Source organism: Stegostoma tigrinum, chromosome 3 (genome assembly GCF_030684315.1).
Source record: "Stegostoma tigrinum isolate sSteTig4 chromosome 3, sSteTig4.hap1, whole genome shotgun sequence".
Classification (NCBI taxonomy): domain Eukaryota; kingdom Metazoa; phylum Chordata; class Chondrichthyes; order Orectolobiformes; family Stegostomatidae; genus Stegostoma; species Stegostoma tigrinum.
The window spans coordinates 56,820,313-56,844,814 of NC_081356.1; the positions used below are offsets into that span (position 1 = coordinate 56,820,313).

At 39.6% G+C, this 24,502-nt stretch overlaps 1 protein-coding gene across 3 annotated transcripts in view; it reads left to right on the forward strand.

The window, feature by feature from the left end:
• The window catches only part of ptch1 (patched 1), a 109,303-nt gene that overhangs the window by 21,783 nt on the left and 63,018 nt on the right, over positions 1-24,502 (forward strand). For all 3 annotated transcript variants that reach the window (XM_048527258.2, XM_048527257.2, XM_048527259.2), the window contains exons 3-5: positions 21,326-21,515; positions 21,794-21,863; positions 22,019-22,110. In XM_048527258.2, the coding sequence (XP_048383215.1) occupies positions 21,326-21,515; positions 21,794-21,863; positions 22,019-22,110 (352 nt within the window). The remainder of the gene's footprint in view (positions 1-21,325; positions 21,516-21,793; positions 21,864-22,018; positions 22,111-24,502) is intronic.

Consider the following 24,502-nt stretch of genomic DNA (forward strand, 5'->3'; position numbering starts at 1 on the left):
CAAGTTCTGCAGGGGTCAGTGTTGGGACCAAACTATTCATATTATATATTGATGATCTGTACAAAGGAACTGAGGGCATTGTTTCTAAGTTTGCAAATGATGCAAAGATGGGTGAAGTGATAGGTAATATTGAAGACGCAGAGAGGCCACAGAAGGACTTGGACAGGCCAGGGAAGTGGCAGGTGGAATACAGTATGGGAAAATATGAAGTTATGTACTTTGGTAGGGACCTTACGGGCGTAAAATATTTTAAAAATGGGAAAAGCCTTCACAGATCTGTAGCTCAAAGAGGCTTTGATTCCCTGATTTGGTATTCTTTGTCAGTTAACATAGTGTCATACAGCACAGAGACAGACTATTTGGTCCAACTCATTCATACTGACAAAGCATCCCAAGCTAAACTAGTCCCATTTGCCTGTGTTTGGCATCGATTCTGCTAATTTCCTTTTCATGTCCTTGTCCAAATGACTTCTAAATGTTGTAACTATACGTGCATCTACCACTTTCTCTGGCAGTTCATTCCATGTACACACTGCCCTCTCTGTGAAAATGTTGTATGTAGGATTATCTGGCAATTAGGAAGGCAAATGCAGTGTTAGCATTCATTTCAAGAGGGCTAGAACGCAAGTGCAGAGATGTGCTTCTGGGGCTGCATAAGGCTGTGGCCACACTGTGTTTTGAATATTGTGAGCAGTTTTGGGCCCGGTACCTGGTGTTGGAGAGGACCCAGAGGAGGTTTACAAGAATGTTCCTGGAGATGAAGGGCTCATCATGTGAGGAAAGATTGAGGACTATGGGTCTGTAATTGATGAAGTTTAGATGGATGTGACAGGATCTGATTGCAACTTAAAATACTGGTAGGAAAAATAGAGGGGTAGACTATTTTCTAAATAGGTAAATGTTTCAGAAGCCTGAAACACAGAGTTTTGGGGTTCCTAGTTCAGCTTTCTCTTAAGCTTAATATACAGATTCAGTTGGCAGTTAGCAAGGCAAATACAATATTAACATCATTTCAAGAGGATTGGAATACAAGCGCAGAGATGTATTGCTGAATCTGTATAACATTCTGGTCAGATTGTATTTGGCATTGCAAGCAGTTTTGGGCTGCATATCTAAGGAAGGATGTAGTAGCATTGGAGGGGATCAAGGTGCGGTTTACAGGAATGATCCTGGAGATGGAAGAGCTTGTCAAATGAGGCACGGTTGAGGACTCTGGGTCTGTACTCAGTGGAGTTTAGAAAGATGAGGGAGAGATCTCTTTGAAATGTACCGAATTCTGAGAGGCCTAGATGGGGTAGAAGTGGAGAAAATGCTTTCATTAGAAGGTAAGACTCGGACCTGAGGGGATAGCTGCAGAGTGATGGGATGACCTTTTAGAAATGAGATAAGGAGGAATTTCTTTGGCCAGAAGGTAGTGAATCTGTGAAACTCGTTGCAGCAGAACACTGGAGTCCAAGCCACTAAGACAGAAATAGATAGTTTTTTCATTAGTAAGAGGATCAAGGGTTACAAGGAGAAACCAGGAGAATAGCATTGAGAATCATATCAGCCACAATCAAATGATGGAGCAGACTTGATGGGGAGAACGGTCTAATTCAGCTCCTGTATATTCTTGTCTCATCTTCATTCAAGCAAATAGACAATATTCCATCACACTAAAAGTGCCTTTTATGATATGAATAGACACCAGAGAATTAGGAGATGAGATAGTCTCTGCAGAATTCTTAGCCTCTGATCTAATGTAGCCATTTACGGTTCAAGTTTACATTAAACAAAGCTGTAAAAGTTGAATTCTACAAATTGTCATTTACAGTTCCAGCTTCTTGCAGTAGTAATGTGCAATGAACATTGGGATGCACAGCCATACAGACCAAGCTTTCACATCTGACCTGTGTTGAGATAAGTGATCCAGTTCATCAAGCGTTGATGTAGTTCTTCAAACCAACAGTTTAAGATAGCAAAAAACTGATCAACCCAAGTTTCCTCTTGATCAGGGAACACCACCCACTTCCACTTTCCCTCCAAACCATTCACCGTCCTGACTTTGATATATATCACCATTCCGTAACTGTTGCTGCATCAAAATCCTGGAATTCCCACCCTAATAGCATTGAGGGTCTACCTATACCAGATAGACTGCAGCAATTCAAAAAGGCACCTTCTCAAGGGCAACTAGGAATGAGCAGACTGTGGGCCAATTAGCTACATGTTCATTTTGAAGAGCCTGATGACACTCATGTATGGTACCAGAGGTTGTTCATATCCATAGAACAGTATCCAGAATGATTTCTCTCTTCCCAGGGAGAAAGCTGAAACAGTATCTATTTTGAAACAGTTGAGACACAGTAACTTAGTGGTGCTTTTGACTAGAGTAAAGCTGGTTCATGTGTGATGCTTTAGTGAACCAGATCAAAGTCTTTGCAAAGATAGTAAAAGTTGATGCTTTCCATTTTCATATTGTCTTAGTGGAAGACTGTGGTTCCAAACCTAACTAAAGTGTGCTCCTGGGCTGGGAATCAAGCACAATAACCTCACTGATATAGGACATCCTTCAGGACTCCGGGATGCTAGAATCCCATTCTCGGTTTTGTCTTCTGGTAGTTCTTCTGGTTGACAAACATTGGTAGCAGAGGAGATAAGTGGATATAGTTCCAACCACTGAACAAGCCAACAGCTGGGATGAACATAAGTGTACAGGTGTGGCTATTTTCATAATTGTGACCTATCAGAATCCAGGCTTAGCTCCAGCCTTGTTCTCTATCGGCAGTCCTATAGCATAACTAGCTTTGGGCTTTTTTGATTATTGACAGTGACTGACTTGCTCGTACCAGCTTTTCCCACAATCCATCCTCTGGCAAGCTTCTATGCACCATCATGGCCAAGGTATTCTCAATATGAATTCAAATCAATTATCCAGTCCTTACGTGCAAATTTCAATAGGGTTAAGAGTTGGGAGCTTTATCACTTCCCATGCTCTCCAGCTTATGTTGGCAGAACAAGTCTAAGATTCTTGACTTCAATTACATTTGTTATGACAGTACCATTAGTAAGAGGGGATGCTGTGGCATGGTAGTAATGCCAGTAGGGTAATAATCTAGAAACAGAGGTAAATTTCTGGTGACGAGTTCAAATCTGAACATGCTAGATGGTGAAATTTGAATTGTATTTTAAAAAAGTACTAGCCCAATGGCGACCATAACACCATTGTCAGTTGAATAAATGCAACTGTTTCACCCATGTCCTACAGGGAAAGAAATCTGCTGTCCTTACCACATCTGGCCTGTTTGTGACTCAAGATCCACAGCAATTTAGTTGACTCTTAACTACCATGTAGGCAACTAGGAATAGGCAGTAAATGCCAGCACAGCCAATGATGCTGTCATCTTAATAACCAGAAAAGATTTGTATTCCTGTATCTGAAGCCTCAGTTAGTAAAGATGAAGCAGAATGTGTTACCAGGAGGCACTGACTATGAAATGTATATTTCTCATGGCTATTTGGGAGATTTTATCACCTGTATGTATCATGCTACCAAGTGCACGATTTGATAACGCCAGTGCTGTTGCTGGCCAGACAGCAGAAATGACTGAGTGTGGATTAGTTTTTTATTTTTTTTTCTTTTTCCAACTATGTCGATAACCAATTTTTTCCATTTGATATAGCTGAAATTGAGAATTCTTTCGATTAATAATTTTCTTCTTAAAATGGCTTATGTGAATGTGGGTGGCAGAAAGTTTCTCCTGGTCTTGTCGATTATTGTACAAATAAAATTCAGTATACAAAGCTGACTGAGTTGAAACATTTAAATATCAAATAGCACCACCCACAGAATAAAAGAGATGATTGCAGTATATTGGCCAACAGTCAGCTTGTACCGTAATAAACAGGGGGCTTTCTTGGCTGTACCTAATAGAAAAGACACACTTTTTGGATAAGTCATTGTAAGGGAAGACAGTGATATTTTTTGAGCTTCATACACTGGGAAATGTTAATCTGACCTGATCATACTCAGCAGAAAGTTTCTTCAGAGTAGTTCTGAAGTTCTGCAGAAATGCAGATTAGTTTTCTGTAAAACTTGATGGCTGCAAATGGTGGTAAATCATTTCAGTAAACTATAGCCAATCTACAATGCATTTATCCAGTAGTAATGGAAACAGGGAAGCCTTGTTGCAACCCATACGAGTCTATATTTCCAAATACAATAACATTTAGAGATATTGGAGACCGCTTTGCAGAACACCTCCGCTCGGTTCGCACTAAACAACTACACCTCCTAGTCGCAAACCATTTCAACTGCCCCTCCCATTCTGCAGACAACATGCCCATCCTGAGCCTCCTGCAGTGCTACAATGATGCTACCCAAAGGTTGCAGGAACAGCGACTCGTATTCCGCTTGGGAACCCTACAGCCTAATAGTATCAATGTGGACTTCACAAGCTTCAAAATCTCCCCTCCCCCCACCGCATCCCAAAACCAGCCCAGCTCGTCCCTGCCTCCCTAACCTGTCCTTCTATCTATCCCCTCCTCCCACCTCAGGCCACACCCCAATCTCCTACCTACTAACCTCTTCCCATCCCCTTGACCTGTCCGTCCTCCCTGACCTGACCTATCTCCTCCCTAACTCCCCACCTACACTCACCTTTACTGGTTCCATTCCCACCCCTTTGACCTGTCTGTCTCCTCTCCACCTATCTTCTCCTCTATCCATCTTCTATCTGCCTCCCCCTCTCTCCCTATTTATTTCAGAATCTCCTTCCCCTCACCCATTTCTGAAGAAGGGTCTAGGCCCAAAACGTCAGCTTTCCTGCTCCTATGCTGCTGTTTGGCCTACTGTGTTCATCCAGCTCTACACCTTGTTATCTAACATTTACAGATGTCTGATTTGACACCCTATCATATTTTTGCAACTTCTTGAAGGAAAATTTGACTGCAATATTTATTTATAGAGTTTCTTTGAACACTGATTAATACCTATATCAAGATATATTATTTATTGGAGTTACATTAATGGTTGACATGAAGGTTGACTTGCTAGATATTAGAATATTAATAACAATTGGTATCGTGTAGAAATTTCAGATGTTACCTTGGAATCGTGATGCCGTGTCCATCAATGCTCTCACACTATGGGGGAATACAGTGGTTTATTTCCCACTCCAATTCCATCTTGGCTTAGTTCCCTTCCTCCTCCACACACCCTTCTCCCATTCCCTTAACCCACCCCACGCTATTCCCCCTCATTGTACATTACAGGCTTTCTTATAAATATTCAGTTGGCCACTCAGTTTTCCTGGTGGTGGAGAAAATATATGTAGTATATATTTATTCACAATGGTGTCTTCATTCTTCTGTCTCACTATATATTTTTTAAAAAATGGATGATTTGGAAAAAGAAATGAAAAATATTTTCCCTGGCCCCTCTTGTGGCACAATGATAATGTTCCTACCCCTAGCCTGTGAGCAAGGGAAAAATATAAGGCACTGTTATCAGTCTCTGTGATGGAGTTGTTCAGTGAATTTGGTTGTTAACGAATGTTGGTAGTTTGAGTCCACCCTGGGATGACCTCCTTACTTAGGCCTTCTTGTGGCACAGTGGTAGTGTTCCTAACCCTGGACTGAAAGGCATTACGAGAGAGTTGACCATGTCAGGAAAGGAAGAAAGATGGGATGTTGTGTAGATACACTAATTTTGCTGTATTGACAGAGCACCAGGATTTTGACCCAGAAACAATAAAGGAACAACAAAAAAGTTCCAAGTCAGGATGGAAGATCCATTGCCTTTGTCTTTTGAGATGGTAGATAGAGCTCATGGGTTTGGAAGATGTTGTTTAAGAAGACTAGGTGATTTTTTTTTTTGTTAATTCAATGGGCTGAATGGCTTGCTTTTGCTCCTGCATCCTATATAGTCACTGACCAGCAGACATCTCACTCTAAAGAGGGAACAACTTTCTGGTTCTGTGGGACTATGGTGACTTCATCTTTATTGAATAGCATGTGGCAATAAAATCTTAATAAAATAAAATGCACTGAAGAATCTCAGAACCTTGTCACTGAGCAAAGTATGTATAATCTGGTGACATTAGAAATTAATCTAATTTCTGTAAATTGCCAGTGGCTATCGCTAAGTTCCTCTTAGCTTGCTTCAAACATGAATGTTGTTCAGTAGTGTGATTGAAAATGTTGCAGTTGTGACATAGTTTAAATTAATGCACATAAAGCAAATGTGTGTGATGGAACTATAAAATAACTGGTTAGTGTAACATCTGCATCAACTTAAAGCACTTCTTTTCTTTCTTAAGTAAATAATACAAGTTCATCTCAAATTAATGTTTTGTGAAAATGTAAATTTCACTGTGCTCCCACATTCATTATTGCAGCATCCCATTTCAAATTTAAAAGAATTCAACACTCAGTGCAAGAAGTAAATAAAACTATGTCGCATAAATTTGCAGTTTACGGGTTTTACACAATGCTGTATTGAAACCTGATTAAAAACAAAAGTAAAAATTTTTTATTCGTACCATTTGTAAAGAAAATACATGTTATTGCAGTATCTATGTAATACAGTCTATCAGACTTCCTTAGTGGACAACTCAAAATTAATACTGCAGTTATACATGTATTATGTTACTCTTGAACAGAAGTCATTTGACAAATATACTTAATGATTTAAGTTGTCAATATATGCTCTAAAAACTGTACTTTCAGTACTGTATGACTTTCATTTCTATATCACTAAATGCTAAACATTGATCTTACTCAAAGATCTTTGGGTGTTGAGGTCTTGATGTCTTCACATGTTTGCCCTATTGTTGAACATTTGGAACTGAAATGTAATTATGCTTAAATTGTTATTGCATACAATAATGGGCTGTGTATCTGTTTCCTCTCTAAGACTGTACATGTTCTGTGCTCAAATTGATGTTAGACCAAAGTGGCCAAATTGTTGCATTTTCCAGCCTTTAATCGATTTGGCAAGACTGAAAAAGAGGAGAATTCTTTATTCACTCGTGGGACATAGGTGTTGCTGACTGACCAACATTTATGCCTATCCCTGGTTGCTCTTGAGAAAATGGTGGTGACCTACTGTCTTGAACCAATGCAGTCTGTGTGCTGTAGGTTGACCCACAATGCCCTTAGGGAAGTAATTCCAGGATTTTCACCGAGTGACAGATATATTTCCAAGTCAGGATGGTGAGTGGCTTGGCGGAAAATTTGCAGGTGGTGGTGTTGTAATATATCTGCTGCCCTTGTCCTTCTAGGTGAAAGTGATTGTGGATTTGGATGGTTCTATCTCTAAGGACCTTTGGTGAATTTCAGCCGTGCATCTTGTAACTAGCACACACTGCTGTTACTGACCATCAGTAGTCAAGGGAGTGAATGCTTGTGGACATGATACCACTCAAGCAGACCACTTTATCCTGGATGGTGTCAAGGGGAAGCAATGGTCTAGAGGTATTATCGCTAGATTGTTAATCCAGAGACCCAGGTAATGTTCTGAGGACCTAGGTTCATATCTTGCCATGGTAGATGGTGGAATTTGAATTCAATAAATATCTGAAATTAAGAATCTGATCATGAGAATAAACCCAAGTGATTCACTAATGTCCTTGAGGGAAGGAAACTACCATTCTTTCTGGTTGGCCTACATATGACTCCAGATCCACAGCAATGTGGTTGATTCTGAACTGGCTAGCGACACCTTCATCCACGTGAATGAATTTTGAAAAAAAGTTTCTGGAATGCTGTTGGAGTTACATGCATCCAGACAACTAGGAAATGTTCCATTATGTTCCTGACCTGTGCCTTGTAGATGATGGGCAGGTTTCGGGGAGTCAGGCAGTAGGTTATTCACCATGGTATTCCTAGCCTCTAACCTGATGTTCTAGCCACTGTGATTTTGGTAAATCCAGTTGAGTTTCTGGTCAATGGTAACTCCAGGGATGTTGGTAGTGGACAGATTTTGGTGATGGTAACACTATTGAATGTCAAGTGATGTTGATGTCTCTTATTGGAAATGGTCGAATGTTACTTGTCACCTCGAGCCTGGTTATTGTCGAAATCTTGTTGTTTTTAAACATGTAATGTTTCAGTATCTGAGGAGCCATGAGTGCTGCTAAACATTGTGCAATCATTGGTGAACATCTCAATTTCTGACTTTATAATGGAGGGAAGGCCATTGACGAAGCCGCTGAAGATGATTGGGCCTTGGATGCTACCCTGAAGAACTCCTGCTGAGATGACTGGCCTCCAACAAACATAATTATTTCCTAGATACCAGGCATGACTCAAACGATTGGAGAGTTTGCCCTTGATACCCATTGATTCCAGTCTTGCTTGGGCTCCTTGATTCCACATTCTGTTGAATGCAGCCTTGATGTCAAGGCAGTCAATCTTACCCCATCCTTGGAATTCAGCACTTTTTGTCGGTGTTTGAGCCAAGGCTGTGATGAGGTCAGGAGGTTGAGTGGCTCTGGTGGAACCCAAACTGGGCATCACCTAATAAGTTATTGATGAGCAGGTAATGCTTGATGGCGCTGTGGATGCCACCTTCCATCACTTTACTGATGATCGAGAATCAACTGATGGGGTGTTAAATTGGCTGGGTTGGATTTGTCCTGCTTTTTATGTTCAGGGCATGCTTGAGCAATTTTCCACTTTGTTGGCGAGGTACCAGTGTTGTAACTGCATTAGAAGAGCTTGGCTAGTGGATTGGCAAATTCTGGAGCATAAATCTTGATGAGCACTGTTAGAATGTTGTCAGAGTACATAGCCTTTGCAGAATCCAGTGCCTCCAACCATTTCTTGATATCTTGTGGAATGAATCAAATTGGCTGAAGGCTACTATCTGAGATGCTGGCGACCACTGGAGGAGATCAAGATATATCATTCACTTGGCACGTTTGGCTGAAGATTGCTGCGAATGCTTTAGCCTTATCTTTCGTACTGATGTGTTGGACTATTTCATCATTAAGGATGAGAATATTTGTGGAGCCACCTCATGGAGTGAGTTGTTAAATGTTTACTACCATTCATGACTGGATGTAGCAGGACTGCAGAGCTTTGATATGATCCACTGGTTGTTAGATTGCTTAGCTGTATCTATCACTTGCTACTTATGTTGTTTGCCACACAAGTAGTCCTGTTTGTTAGCTTCACCAGGTTAACACCTAATGTTTAGGTATTCCTGGTGCTGCACCTGTTATGCCCTCCTTGCCTTATTCATTGAACCAGGGTTGACCCCCTAGCTTGATGGTAGTGATTAATTGGGGTATATGCTGGGCCATGAAGTTCCAGATTGTGCCGCAATACAATTCTGTTGCTGTTGATGGCCCAAAACCATCAAGGCTACCCAGTGTTAAGTTGCTAGATCTGTTTGAAGTCTGTCCCATTTACCATGGTCATAGTGCCACACAGTACGATGGAGGGAATTCTTAAAGTGAGGGTGGGACTTTGTCTTCACAAGGACTGTGTGGCATTTGCAGCTGGCGGATTTGTAAGGATGGGGTCAAGTATGTTTTTTTCCCTTTGGTTCCTTCACCACCTGCTAAAGACCCAGTCTAGCCATTGCGTCCTTTTGGAACCTGACCAGCTAAATCAGTGGTGCTATTGCTGAGACACCCTTGGTTATGGACATTGAAATTCCCCAATCAGAGTATATTTTGCACACTTGGCACATTCAGTGCTTCCTCTAACATGGAGGAGTACTGATTTAGTTAGCAAGGGAGAGTGATACGTAGTCATCAGCAGTAGATTGCCATGCCCGTGTTTAACTTGAAGCCATGAGACTTCATGAGGTCTGAACTCAACATTAAGGACACCCAGTTGCAACTGCCTCCTGACTGTATATAACTGTGCCGCAATGCCAGTTTTGCAGGACCTATCCAGGGATGGTGATGGCAGTGTTTGGGATATTGTCTGTAAGGAATGATTCTGTGAGCATGAATATGCCAGGCTGTTGCTTGACTAACTCTGATGAAGGGTCTAGGCCCGAAACGTCAGCTTTTGTGCTCCTGAGATGCTGCTTGGCCTGCTATGTTCATCCAGCTTCACACTTTATTATCTGCGAAACAGCCCCCCCCAGTTTTGACACTTAACCCCTATGTGTTAGTAAGGATGACATTGCAAAGTTGACACCTCTTTATTATTCAGTCACTAGTTTATCAAAGCTTTGTTTTTATCACTAAAAAGAGCTCTGATAAAGAGTCAACAAGATGTAGAGCTGGATGAACACAGCAGGCTAAGCAGCATCAGAGGAGCAGGAAGGCTGATGTTTCGGGCTTAGACCCTTCTGGCCCAAAACGTCAGCCCTCCTGCTCCTCTGATGCTGCTTAGCCTGCTGTGTTCATCCAGCTCTACACCGTGTTATCTCAGATTCTCCAGCTTCTGCAGTTCCTACTATCTCTGGTAAAGAGCCATCTAAACTCAAAATGTTACCTTGCTTTCTCTCCATGGATGCTGTGACCCACTGTGATCTCCAGCACTTTTTGTTTTCAGTGCAGATCTGGCATTTGCAATAATTTGCTCCTACTTTTTTTTTAATCAGTTCATTATCCAAATGTAACCTATAATATTTTCATATTGAATACTAATTGATTGGGTTAAATGAGAGACTCTAGGGCTTCAGAGTATTGCTGACCATTCATACTATCTCATAATTTTGTAACATCCAATTAACCTCACCTTGCGTTTTATATTTATATATAATTAGCAACTTCTGTACTGCCACAGGTTTTAAAGCTGTTGCAATCATTTTACGTTAAGGTTTACGTCTGTGTCATGCAATGGCAATATTTCTACATTCCATGTTACAAAATCTGTACTGTTGATCCAAAAACAGATATCTGTTCTGGATTCAACATCATAGTCACCTAAGTGATGATGTGGCTATGGTCATATTCACCATCGTATGGGTGAACCACAACCATATATAGGTGCCAATACATCAAAAAGGTGGTTGACTTCCACCTTCTTAAAGACAATTAGGAATTGATACAAAAATGCTGACCTGTGAACACCTATTGAGCAATCCTGTATCTTGTAAACACTGATAATCTCGAAAGCTGATGGACCTAGGGTGTAGAATGAAACGTTTGCTTCATACTTGTAGTAAGTTCAAATGGAACCGTTGATGGTGGGACTTACTGTTGTCTTTTTCAAGTGTTGCGGCAACGTCATAAGACATAGATCAGCAAACCATGCCTTTAAGACCTTTAATGGAATTTGACAGGAGCTTGTTTGGGAAATAAAAACTAGTGTTGATAGTAAACAGTTGACCAGTTTGAGAAATGATGAAGAATGCCTTATTTGTCTTGGTCAGGATTTGGCTTTGATGCAAATTAGTGTTAAATACCATTGATCCCAAAAGGAAATATCATCTTAGACAAGAATTCCTAATAGAGTCCCTTTGCTATTGAATGAAAGGCTTCTAAAGTTAGTAAAGTTCTTTTTTTTTGTCTTGACCCTGGTGGGGATTTAACAAATCTTATTAAGTATTACTTTATCTGCATGGATGTCAGGGCCTCTCCTTTTTCAGCTCTTTGATTAGGGTGATAGTGGCTGCAAAATGTTACAGCTGTACTGATACTTAACACTGGTATAGACTGTCTCATTGCTGGAGTAATGGAAGCTTTGTGCTGATGATTGTTAATGAACTGTGTAAGTGGATCATTTTGGGCTTCTTTTGTACATTGTTGATTGCTTCACTGTTCAAAGCTTTGTTTTTTATAAAGTTGAAAAATCAGGTTGAGAGTAGAAAGCGTGTGGTGTAAGTTCCACAACATTGTGATTAATGAGAACCAGGAAGTAGTTGTCGTGATGGGAAATAATAGCATGTAGTGCATTAAATTACTTCCTAGGCTTCTACAGTAATTTAGATTTGATGTAAAAGAAAGTAATTTATAATACTGATTGTTGAGTATCTTTACCTCATTTTGCTTACATTAATCATTTGTTCTTGGGATAATTTGCAGGACTTTATTTTCTAATATTGGCCAAATGATCAATAAGTACGAGTGTCCTTGGTATAATATTCACAGACATGTTTGGTGCAAAGTAGTTATATTTTTCTAGCAGAACAATTAATTTGCATTATCTTTCCCATGCTGTATTTAGGCAGGAAAACATTCAAAAAGCATTAGAATTGTACAACTTTTTTTCTATTTGGAAAAAGAGACTTGTCAATTTTGTTGCAGCATTTGCACAAGTACACAATATAAATGATTATCAATAAACATATTGTAAGTAGCCCATTTATTCTAGTGAACATTTGAGGGAGTCTGGTTTCACTGCCAAAATCATGGTGCTTTGGTCAAGGACATAAACGGTCTCATTGTTCTCAGAGTTTGATGAGATACAGAAGACTATTTGAATGGCATTTTTAATAAGTTAATTTGACCCATTGCGTTCTTTGGTAGTGTTTATTCAGACTACAGGTACATATGAACTATGTACAGGCTGTGGGAATATTTGATCTATAGCCAAAATACCCATAAATGAACAGCAAATTAAGGAGTAGCAGTAATTTTCATATGATTTATACATTACTAATCTATTATCCTAAAATCAGAAGTGTTGTTATTTATTATTTATTTCTAGAAAATTTCTGCTATTTTAATGTTGCAGTAAAGTTCATTTAATGTCCTATATTATACTGTTATTTTGTAATACACAACTAAGCTTCATTTGAAATGAAATACAATTAGATCTTATCATACCTGGTCTAGGTGTGAATTACCCTATCATTTAACATAATGAATAAATTATTTATGGATATGGAGATAATCTTTTAATCCTTTCACACTTGTTTTTCAAAAAATAGACAATTAGTATTCTTATTTTTCAGGATTTTAATCTGTTATCTCTCTTTTTTTAAACTTGAGCGTTTGCCAAAATCTCTAACTATCTAATGTCACATATGTGCTAAAAACTCTTGTGTTGTTTAGTGCTGACGTTTTTTGTTTCTGTCCTGCAGAATGCACTTTGTACATTTCTTAATATAAGGTCCTCTAGCATTTTGCTGTCAAATCTTTATTCTCAAGCATAACACGTGAATATTTCAAAATACGATCTTTAATGTAACCATTTTTAACAACAGAAGATACTATTAAGACCGGATGTATAATATGCACGATAGATTTTGGTATGACTGTTTTTAAGTTCTCAGTAGTAATAAAAGTATTTACAAATAAGTGCAAACTTTTAAAATTTTGGCAGAGAGCAAATAAAGGAACTTCTTATAATGTCGTTAAACTGAATAGAGTCTAAGCTAATACACTAGGGCAACTTTAAAATTATGCAAGCATGTCCAACATGACATTACACTCGGTCAGATGTTTTATATGAATAGGCATGTTATTTCAAGTAATATTATTATCAGAACAGAATTGGGAGAAACCCATAATTAGATATTAATATGGTGGAGTTTCATGATCCAGGAAAATTTTTGGACAGGGATTCAGAATTTGGAAGTTCTAAAAGAAGAGATTCTGTGGGAGGAGTGTTCTCAGAACATTACAATAGGTCTTGGGATCTTGAACCATTGCTGTGAAGGTCCCAAAGTTGGTAGCAATTGGGGGGGAAAAAAATAAAATAAACCTATTCTTAATAATAACCTGTTCTGAGTGTATAAAAATGCACCAAGCAGGCCACAACTGCTTTAGAAAATTAAACTGAGTTCTCAATTAATTATTAATTATTAAATATTTTAAAAAGTTGTTAGTTCTTTATATTAAACCTGCCCAAAATAAACAATTAACCTTCACTTTAAAAGAGGATCTCACATAACTTTTCATAATGAAAGGATTTGCCTTTCTGCTTCTAACATATAATTGGAAATTCTGTGAACAGTACATATCCAGTCTGTGTAGTTGTGGTTGGAAGCTGTGTACAATTTTTTTCGATGTTAGAATCAAGTCCAAGCTTGATTTTTAAGGTACTGTAGTGAGACCTTGACAGAAAACATTAAGATACAAAATGAATGATAAATCTAATCATGTAATTGTTATTTATTGTAATATTTTGTTTAAAACTGTTTGGATATTATAAATTTCAGTTACTAAGAATAAATTGACAAACAACTCATTTAATAAATATTTTGATAGATTCTAAATGAAACTGACAGTCAAATAGTTAAATTGCAAATTAATGTTGTAAATATTTATGAATACATTTTTAATTTAAATGTGTCCTTATAAAATGTGACAAGAACTAGAACTCATAATTACACAAGCTTTTTAATGTTGAGATAAAAAAAAACTTATGTTCCAAAGTCCTGTGCATTATAAACTTAAATCCATATTGTTGAGGAGAAGTATTTCGAAGCTACGGGTAGGAACCATCATCTCAGCAATGCAAAACTTTAAAATGCAACCACACTGCTTGCATGATTCCCTTACACACATGCATGTGTACATAATAATATGCACACTTGCAACGAAAATTTAATAATTAAAATGTAGAAGAAAACATGTAATATGTAGAAATATTTCTATAATTAATTGCTATGAAATAGAAATGCATCACAGTAACTAACAGAGATAATGGGAACTGCAGATGCTGGAGAATTCCAAGATAATAAAATGTGAGGCTGGATGAACACAGCAGGCCAAGCAGCATCTCAGGAGCACAAAAGCTGACGTTTCGGGCCTAGACCCTTCATCAGAGAGGGGGATGGGGAGAGGGAAGTGGAATAAATAGGGAGAGAGGGGGAGGTGGACCGAAGATGGAGAGTAAAGAAGATAGGTGGAGAGAGTATAGGTGGGGAGGTAGGGAGGGGATAGGTCAGTCCAGGGAAGACGGACAGGTCAAGGAGGTGGGATGAGGTTAGTAGGTAGATGGGGTGCGGCTTGGGGTGGGAGGAAGGGATGGGTGAGAGGAAGAATCGGTTAGGGAGGCAGAGACAGGTTGGACTGGTTTTGGGGTGCAGTGGGTGGGGGGGAAGAGCTGGGATGGTTGTGTGGTGCAGTGGGGGGAGGGGACGAACTGGGCTGGTTTAGGGATGCAGTTGGGGAAGGGGAGATCTTGAAACTGGTGAAGTCCACATTGATACCATTAGGCTGCAGGGTTCCCAGGCGGAATATGAGTTGCTGTTCCTGCAACCTTCGGGTGGCATCATTGTGGCAGTGCAGGAGGCCCATGATGGACATGTCATCTAAAGAATGGGAGGGGGAGTGGAAATGGTTTGCGATTGGGAGGTGCAGTTGTTTATTGCGAACTGAGCGGCGGTGTTCTGCAAAGCGGTCTCCAAGCCTCCGCTTGGTTTCCCCAATGTAGAAGAAGCCACACCGGGTACAGTGGATGCAGTATACCACATTGGCAGATGTGCAGGTGAACCTCTGCTTAATGTGGATTGTCATCTTGGGGCCTGATAGGGGTGAGGGAGGTGGTGTGGGGGCAAGTGTAGCATTTCCTGCAGTTGCAGGGGAATGTGCCGGGTGTGGTGGGGTTGGAGGGCAGTGTGGAGCGAACAAGGGAGTCACAGAGAGAATGGTCTCTCCGGAAAGCAGACAGGGGTGGGGATGGAAAAATGTCTTGGGTGGTGGGGTCGGATTGTAAATGGCGGAAGTGTCGGAGGATGATGCGTTGTATCCGGAGGTTGGTAGGGTGGTGTGTGAGAACGAAGGGGATCCTCTTTGGGCGGGTGTGGCGGGGGCGGGGTGTGAGGGATGTGTTGCGGGAAATACGGGAGACGCGGTCAAGGGCGTTCTCGATCACTGTGGGGGGAAAGTTGTGGTCCGTGAAGAACTTGGACATCTGGGATGTGCGGGAGTGGAATGTCTTATCGTGGGAGCAGATGCGGCGGAGGCGGAGGGGATGGAATTTTTGCAGGAGGGTGGGTGGGAGGAGGTGTATTCTAACAGTTCGCAACAAACAACTGCACCTCCCAGTCGCAAACCATTTCCACTCCCCCTCCCATTCTTTCGATGACATGTCCATCATGGGCCTCCTGCACTGCCACAATGATGCCACCCGAAGGTTGCAGGAACAGCAACTCATATTCCGCCTGGGAACCCTGCAGCCTAATGGTATCAATGTGGACTTCACCAGTTTCAAGATCTCCCCTTCCCCAACTGCATCCCTAAACCAGCCCAGTTCGTCCCCTCCCCCAACTGCACCACACAACCATCCCAGCTCTTCCCCCCCCCCCCCCACCCACTGCACCCCAAAACCAGTCCAACCTGTCTCTGCCTCCCTAACCGATTCTTCCTCTCACCCATCCCTTCCTCCCACCCCAAGCCGCACCCCATCTACCTACTAACCTCATCCCACCCGCTTGACCTGTCCGTCTTCCCTGGACTGACCTATCCCCTCCCTACCTCCCCACCTATACTCTCTCCACCTATCTTCTTTACTCTCCATCTTCGGTCCACCTCCCCCTCTCTCCCTATTTATTCCACTTCCCTCTCCCCATCCCCCTCTCTGATGAAGGGTCTAGGCCCGAAACGTCAGCTTTTGTGCTCCTGAGATGCTGCTTGGCCTGCTGTGTTCATCCAGCCTCACATTTTATTATCACAGTAACTAACAGCATAGTTTTAATGGACACTTTTTTTCAGAATGTTTATTAATTTCCAAGTTCAGTTTGCTGTAATTTTTATTGATTCATGGTATGTGAGTGTCACTGCCTGTGCCAGTATGTATTGCCCACCCCTAGTTGACCTTGAGAACCTGGTGGTGAACCACCTACAATCCTTTTGCTGTGGTTTGATCCACAGTGCTGTTAGGGAGTTCCAGGGTTTTGACACCTGGAACACTATTGCAACACTCTTGTGTTGCTATAAATAGGGACAGACATCTACCTGGCAGTGTCTTGGAAAGTACAATCATGAAATGCTTGTGAATTATACAAAGAAGAATATTAACAGATACTGGGAAGCCAGAAGATAGTAAATGAATCATTTAGTTAATTGTGCAAATTGAAGTCAAATTTGTTTGAGTATTAGATTGCCTGATTTTAATTTTCCTGTCTTTTAATTTTTATGGAACGAGTTATTTCAGAAATAGGTAATGATAAGTGATGGTAGAGCTCTACTATATATATAATAGTTAATGGTTAGACTTAAATTCCTGTGGTGTTGTATTCTAAACTTGTTTTTATCGACCAGCACATGAGAAGATTCTTTCCTTGAACAACCTACTTCAACACAATACCAACTCCTAGAATTGTGATGAAAATAACTCCTACTATCAACAACTTTTACAAATGTGCTTATTTTCTTTGTGCTTAACTTTATTCTTTTAAAAAATAGTGCCGTATGAAATTAGATAAGACAAAACACTTCATGATTAATAGCACATTAAGTATTGTGACGCACATATGAAGAAAAGAGTGCAGTTGAGTTTGTCTCCAGCAGGGTGTTTTACTTGATGCAGAAATGCTTAAAATTATCATAATTAACTCGGCATGAATATTGTAGTATTTAAGGATCAAACAGAGTTTTATTACAACTATTATGTACAAGCATTACCTTTTGCAGGCACAGAAGTGGTTGGGCCAATGTTAAGCTGCAACGTACAACAAAGCAGCATGCTTTTCCAGTATAGTGTCATGATTCAAGTGATCCAAGACCAGGTGGACTCCAAGAGTTTCATACTCAGGTCACTTGCTATAATACAGGATGATATTGTGAACATGTCTCTTAAAGGTACACTGATTTATAGGACATAACAGAACATCTCATCTTTCAAAAGATAAAAACTGATTACATGCAATTATAGTTGGTTGTACATAAGTGCATATTATCAATTCAATGAGTATACAAAGAAAATGTTTCAAGGAATAACGTTATAAAGTTCACTGTAATGTTTTGGAGTTTTGACAACTTGTCCTAAACTGCTAATCATATATGCATCCGGAAAGATATGTGTCATTTTCTGTTGCACTTGTTTCACACATTGATTGTTTTGCTGCAGGTAGATGTTACTGAACGTGATCACAGAACCATCAGTATCAAAGTATTCTTCATTCTCTTTGTGCGTGATTAGTGTGTTATACATTGGCCTGAGCAGGTTTCTGTTCTTTTGCAATGGAGCACTATAATCAGTAATAATTTTATATGACCTAGTTGGTTGTATATTCTAGAAACATTTGCTAGTATCCAAGTATTTGTATTTCTATTTCTAACTCTCATATTCTGGCCAGTGCCCAGTTTTGATATTTCCCTACTTGTTTGTACATCAGTTATTGCTGTCTTTCTCCCTGTGTCTGTGTCGATTTTCCTCCAGGTGCACCAGTTACCTCCCACAGTCCAAAGATGTGCGGGCTAGGTGGATCGGCCATGCTACTGCCGATAGTGTTCAGGGGTGTGTGGGTTATAGGGGGATCGGTCTGGGTGGGATGCTTCAAGGGGCAGTGTAGACTTGTTGGGCTGAAGGGCCTGTTTCCACACTGTAGGGAATCTAATCTAATCTAAAGTGGATTGGCTAGGCAAAATTGCCCATGGTGTCAAGGGATGTGTAGGCTGGATGGATTGGCCATGGGAAATGCAGGGCTAAAGAGATGGGGTAGGATGTTGGGCTGGAGGGGATGCTCTTTTGTGGGTCAGTGTGACTCAATGGACTGAATGACCTGCTTCCATACTATAGGGATTCTGTGAATCAGTGATAATGTTGCCACTTAACAGTGAATCACTACTGAGGAAATCCCTCAGTGTCAAGAACTTTTCTAACTTGGGAATATTAAGTGAGAGGAAGTTTAAAAATCAGAGTTAATGTTGAAGATCCTCTTTATTCTGTGGCATAGGCATTTGTTTAATATCTGCGACTTTACTGGAATCTGGACAGAGTGTGTAAAATGGACCAAAAGAAAATTATTATGATGCCATTGGCTTAGCAATTCACTCTGTTAAAATTGAATCTTTGTCATCATAGGGCTGTCACTGGTAGACATCAATGTAGTCGTACCCTGTCTGTATCCTACCCATATATAGGATATCTTCAGCAATACAAATACAACCAGGTATGTTACCAATGATCCCATCTATGTATTGTTGGAATATGTCGTGCCTAACTGATAGCCCAGATTCTCACCATCAGCAACACTAACATTCAAATTTTGTGAATTCTTCAGCGAAATGAGCAGACAAAAATCCATGCTTTGCATCTGACTTGAAAAAAATTGCTTTGGAAAATTTAGAACTAAATTCTTCCAACATCAGTATTTTGTGTGGACATCTTTTGAAGTGCCTTGGTTCTTGGTGTACTCTTATGTTGCAGAATATGTGATGGAGCTACGGCATTTTGTTGCTTCCCCTTCATTTCTGCTCAACATGTCTTCTGAATGTGTGTGCATTTCTTGGAGGATCAGTAAATGGGATTGCATCATTTTTAAGGTGCGACACTGAATCACTCTTAAAATTTCTGTTTGCATCAGGTACTTCTGGGTCCAGACATTTGAGATTGCTGACTGATTTGATTATGGTCTTTTTCACCACAGGTTAAATCTTGTATTGCAACTATACTCCAGTCTGTGTGTGGTGGTAGCCCTGTCACTGCTGGATTTCTGGCTTCTGCCAGTATGTGGAATCAATAATCCTTAATATGTTGTGGTACATTCTCTCAGGCTCTACACAGACATCAAATAAACTGCCATTTGGTGAGGTAGCATGTCTTTCAGGAGTCGTAGTGATAATATGTTGACAGTAGCTACTGTCTCAATTTTGGTTTTTAATATTTGTTGTCCTGCTTCAATACAAGATGATCATAATGGTTAAAATATTATAATTACCTTGTGTACTATTGACACAGTGTGTACGGTTAACAATAAGGAAAACTTTGTCATCTTCCAAAATTTGCCTTCCTCCTGCTGGTTCTGAACCTGACTTACGTGTTTGCATTTCTGTATCTTCTTTACACTTGCCTATGTTGTGGTTTTGTGCCATCTTGTTGCTGACTCCACTACTGTTTTGATCTAGGGTGTGGTCTGGCCTTTGGAACGAGATTTCTTTCACATGCATGCCAATTGCCCACCAATGTCCTTTGGTGGAACATGCTTTACAGATATCTAGAAAAGTTGGATATCTTTTGGTTAGGTCCAAAGGTCCACCCCTATTACAGATTTTGTTAGTTTAGTACACTTTTCAAACCAAAACAATAGTGTAGGCTGTACCTAAAGCATGTAATTTTAGTTCATCTGACACTGGCTTTCAACTTGTATCCATCCTTAAGTAATGCACCAATGGCATGGCTCTTTCTCCTGCTAAAAGTCCCTTCTTTAAATGCTTATACTGGGGCAGAGGTAAGGACTAGTTCAGTGAGACACTCTGTAGTTCCATTTACAGCATGTCTCACTCATGCCCTTTGCTGTGATGTCTTCTGAAATTGTTTAATAGACTGTTGGGTTGCAGTCTATATGACTTGAGTTCCTGAAATTAATGTGTACCTTCATCTGATTTTCAAGAATATTTTAGATCTTCTCTGGATTTTTCTGATTGTCCATGCAAAGACCACATGTCTTAAGTTTGTGAAGTCCTTCCTTGCCAATGGCAAGCAAGATCTTTAGAGCTCTTTTCTTGAGGTCATCTATTACTTATTTTGTAAATTAGAAGTGCATGCATTATTTGAACAGTTGTAATTTAGTAAAGGTGCAGTGAATAATCTATATTGAGGTGCCACCTTAAGCCATCTATCCTTGATTTTGTCAGTGTAAGTTTGAAAGTGTGTTCTCCTTTAAGGGATGAACTCTTGTAGCTTCTGTGTACCACTGCACTGATTTTGTGTTTCAGCTCAAAAGGACATTGGTCATAGAGTCAGAGAAATGTACAGCACAGAAACAGATCTTTCGGTCCAACTCCGCCATGTTCATTCCATACACACACTATTTACTGCATGAAAACATTGCCTTTTAGGTCCCTTTTAAATCTTACTGTCACTTTAAACCTATGCCCTTAGTTTTGGACTCCCCTACCCTTTGGACAACACCTTGACTATTCACCCAATCCATGTCCCTCATGATTTTATGAATTTCTATAAGGTCACCCCTCAGCCTTTGCCGCTCCAGGGAAAATAGCACCAGCCTATTCAGCCTCTCCACATAGCTCCACTATTGGCAAACCCTCAAACCCTCCACTATTGGCAACATTTTTGTAAATTTTTTCTGAGCCCTTTCAAGTTAGCCAACTTCCAGTCTTCTGGCAAAGATATACTGACATACTGATTTGAGAGTTTAAAAAAAAAGTGGAAGTTTCAGTGAAAATATGTATTTCATGCAAGTCAATTTTTATGTCGGATTTGTTAAGAAATCATGAATTTGTAGAGAAGTTTTGCGTCAAATCACTATCATTGGAAGCACATTGGTAACAATAACTGAAAAATACCCTTTCTTCCTCAGTTGGTGGAAGAGTGAGTCAAGAATTATCATACACACGACAGAAGATAGGGGAGGAAGCCATGTTCAATCCTCAGATCATGATTCAGACATCTCCTGAGGAAGGTGCTAGTGTTCTAACGGTTGAAGCGCTGCAACAGCATCTTAACTCTGCATTTAATGCCAGCAGAGTACAAGTTTATTTGTACAACAAGTAAGTGACATTGATTTAGTTGTACCTCTAAGTACTATCTAAGTTTTTTTTGTGAACATTTTTTTAATCAAAATCAAATGAAATGTTTGCTTTCTATAGGCATTTGAGCCTTTAATGTAGACCAGTGCACGATACCTTTTTTTTCAGATCTGTTAAGTCTGGTCCAGTCGTCTTTTTGAATTGTAACTTGACCTTCTTGCAATTTCTTTTTCTTGTGTCAATGCACTTTTTTAACTATGTCTTTTTCACATGATGATCTTGTTTCTAATTTTGTTCAGACAGTGGACCTTGGACAACTTATGTTATAAATCAGGAGCACTTGTGACAGAAACTGGTTGGATGGATCAGGTGAGTTCAGATCCCACTTAAAATTAATAGACGTTCTTAAAATCAAAAGTATATTCCAATAAACAAAGTAATCTTTCACCTTTGATTTGTTTGATGTTTTGATGTTTGCTATATTTATTGAACTATGTGTGATGCCATGTTTCTGTTTTTACCAGCTTATTGAAAAATTGTATCCTTGTGTAATAATCACACCTTTGGATTGTTTCTGGGAAGGTGCTAAGTTACAGCTGGGAACAGTCTATCTGCCGTAAGTAAATCAAGTTTAAGACTGTTAGAAAATATTTCCTGTGATGCTTCTTACGTTTATCCTTCTAGTTTAAATATGCAAAGCTAATTGCAAGATAATGCATTGCCTATATACATCAAAGCAGAATAATAAAAAGCTCCTTCACCATTGTAATAGTCAGGAACTTGAAAACTTTTGAGATTTTATTAGTTTAAGATTTTCAGTATGTCGAGTGCTCTTAGTATTTCCTTAGCAACGGCTTTCTGTATTTTTTTAAGAGAGGTAGGAATAGAAATTGCACCATGACACACATAATGCATACAACAATATCCAATTTGGAGACCAGTATCCTGTGTGTAAATCCCTGAAAAACATTCAGCTCAGTTATGGGTAAGCAGAATTTTTAAGTGTCCACAGGAACCACCTTACATTTATATGTTTAATAATTGTTTTAGGAATTTGTGCAGGAATTGATTATGACAGAGTTTGAACAGGCTGTTCTCTAGATTCTTCAGTGGTCATTGTTTGAACCAGGTGGAACAGGAGTGTTCCACTAATTCTACAATGTCCAATTGCTGCTCCACATCTGTTTCCCTGAACCACTTGCCCGAGCTCACATCTTGGAACTTAACTTTCAAGCTGCTTCCAGTGAATCAGGCAGCCCGATTTTTTTTTTCAAATGGGTAAGCTACCTGTTGAGTAGCAGCAGAAGCCAGCAGCTTGCCCACTTAAGATTACTGAGAAAAAAAACAGTTTCTAGCCAGACTTAAATCTCTTTGTTGCTTGATTTGGTCATGCACACCTAAAATCAGCATCAGTACTTTCCTATCCTTTGATCCTTTCATACTGTTCCTACAGCTAAACAATGGGTGCGATGAATCTCTGCTCTACCATCATTCACAATAATCAATGGAGATTTTTGCCTGCTGACATCAATTATCAGGGGAATAGTAAAACATATTTTCTCACATGTGACTGGTTATCAGTCACATACATTCAGCATTTTCACGTGGAACATTATGTAGATTTATAGGATCATGATCCTAACACGAATCATGAGCTATTTTTTTGTCTCTGAGTGCTTTGAGGTTTCTTGGAAGGGTGGGTGGGAGACATGGAATTGATAATATAAAAATGGAATTGTAAATAAGGGTTTTGTGTTTTCTGGTTGGGAGAATTGAAATAATGACTCAAGCCTGGTTAAGCAGATACAATGTGGTTTGAACCACAAAATAAGCCAGCCAAAAGCCTCTCCAGTCTGTCAGCACCAGGAAGAAATTCAAAAGGGGGTATGTTGGTCATTTGCCAGGTTGTCAAAGTGCATAAAGGAATAAGGTATCATTAGTGGCAATAAAGGTCAGGTATTATGATTGATTCAAGTAGAAGAACTGTTATTATAATACAGGAGGACTGTAATCAGACATTATGTCACAATCTTTTGATGCCGCCAAATGCTAATTTCTTATCCTGTTAATATGGAAAAAAATGACATCATGTTTTAACAGTGGAAACGTCTCAGTAGGCACAGACTGTCAGCACATTCATGTTAAATGGTAATTTATCTGACAGTATCAATCAAAGTAACAGAGGCAAAGTTTGGAAGAGGACATCTAGTAAAATATGTTTCTTTAAATTAAACAGAAGTAAATAACTAGGGAAAGAAAAATATTCAGTTATTTGGAAGGGCATTTAACTTACTTGCTGTTTATATATTTCTGATCTACAAAAAACCAAAACAATATGATAGTGTCTTTATTCCACTGCATTATCTCCATATTATATGAGTACTTATTTTGAGCCCCATTTGCAAAATCCTTAATTTTTGTGAGGATCTTTGAGCAAGTTATCCTTTGCTTTTTGTATTTTATTCTCAATACCTATCCAGCCTGACACCAACTTGGGGTTGGCTCACAGCTCTCCAGTGCTTTTGCTAACCGCCAGGAGGTGCTAGAGATAACCTAGGTATGTTCTTCCCTCTGAATTTTTGTACTTCTGCTGGGATTCCTTTCAGCCTCCTGTTTGACGAACATTATAAATGGAACACCAAAGTATTGAATATTGGATACTAACTTCCAACATCGCTAATCCTCCCAAAAAAAATCACTTTTTACTACATTGTGCACTGGTGAACTTTATAAAAATTAAAATTGTAACTTTATCTTTAAAGAATGTATTGGATTAATGATTTTTATGCAGATGGGTAGAGTCATAGAACATATAGATATGCGGCATTGAAGCAGACTCTTCGGTCCAAGTCGTCCATGCCAACCAGATATTCTAAATAAATCTGGCCCCATTTTCTGGCATTTGGCCCATACCCCTCTCAACCCTCCTATTCATATACCCATTCAGATGCCTTTTAAATGTTGTACCAGCCTCCACCACTCTCTCTGGCAGATGATTCCATACAACA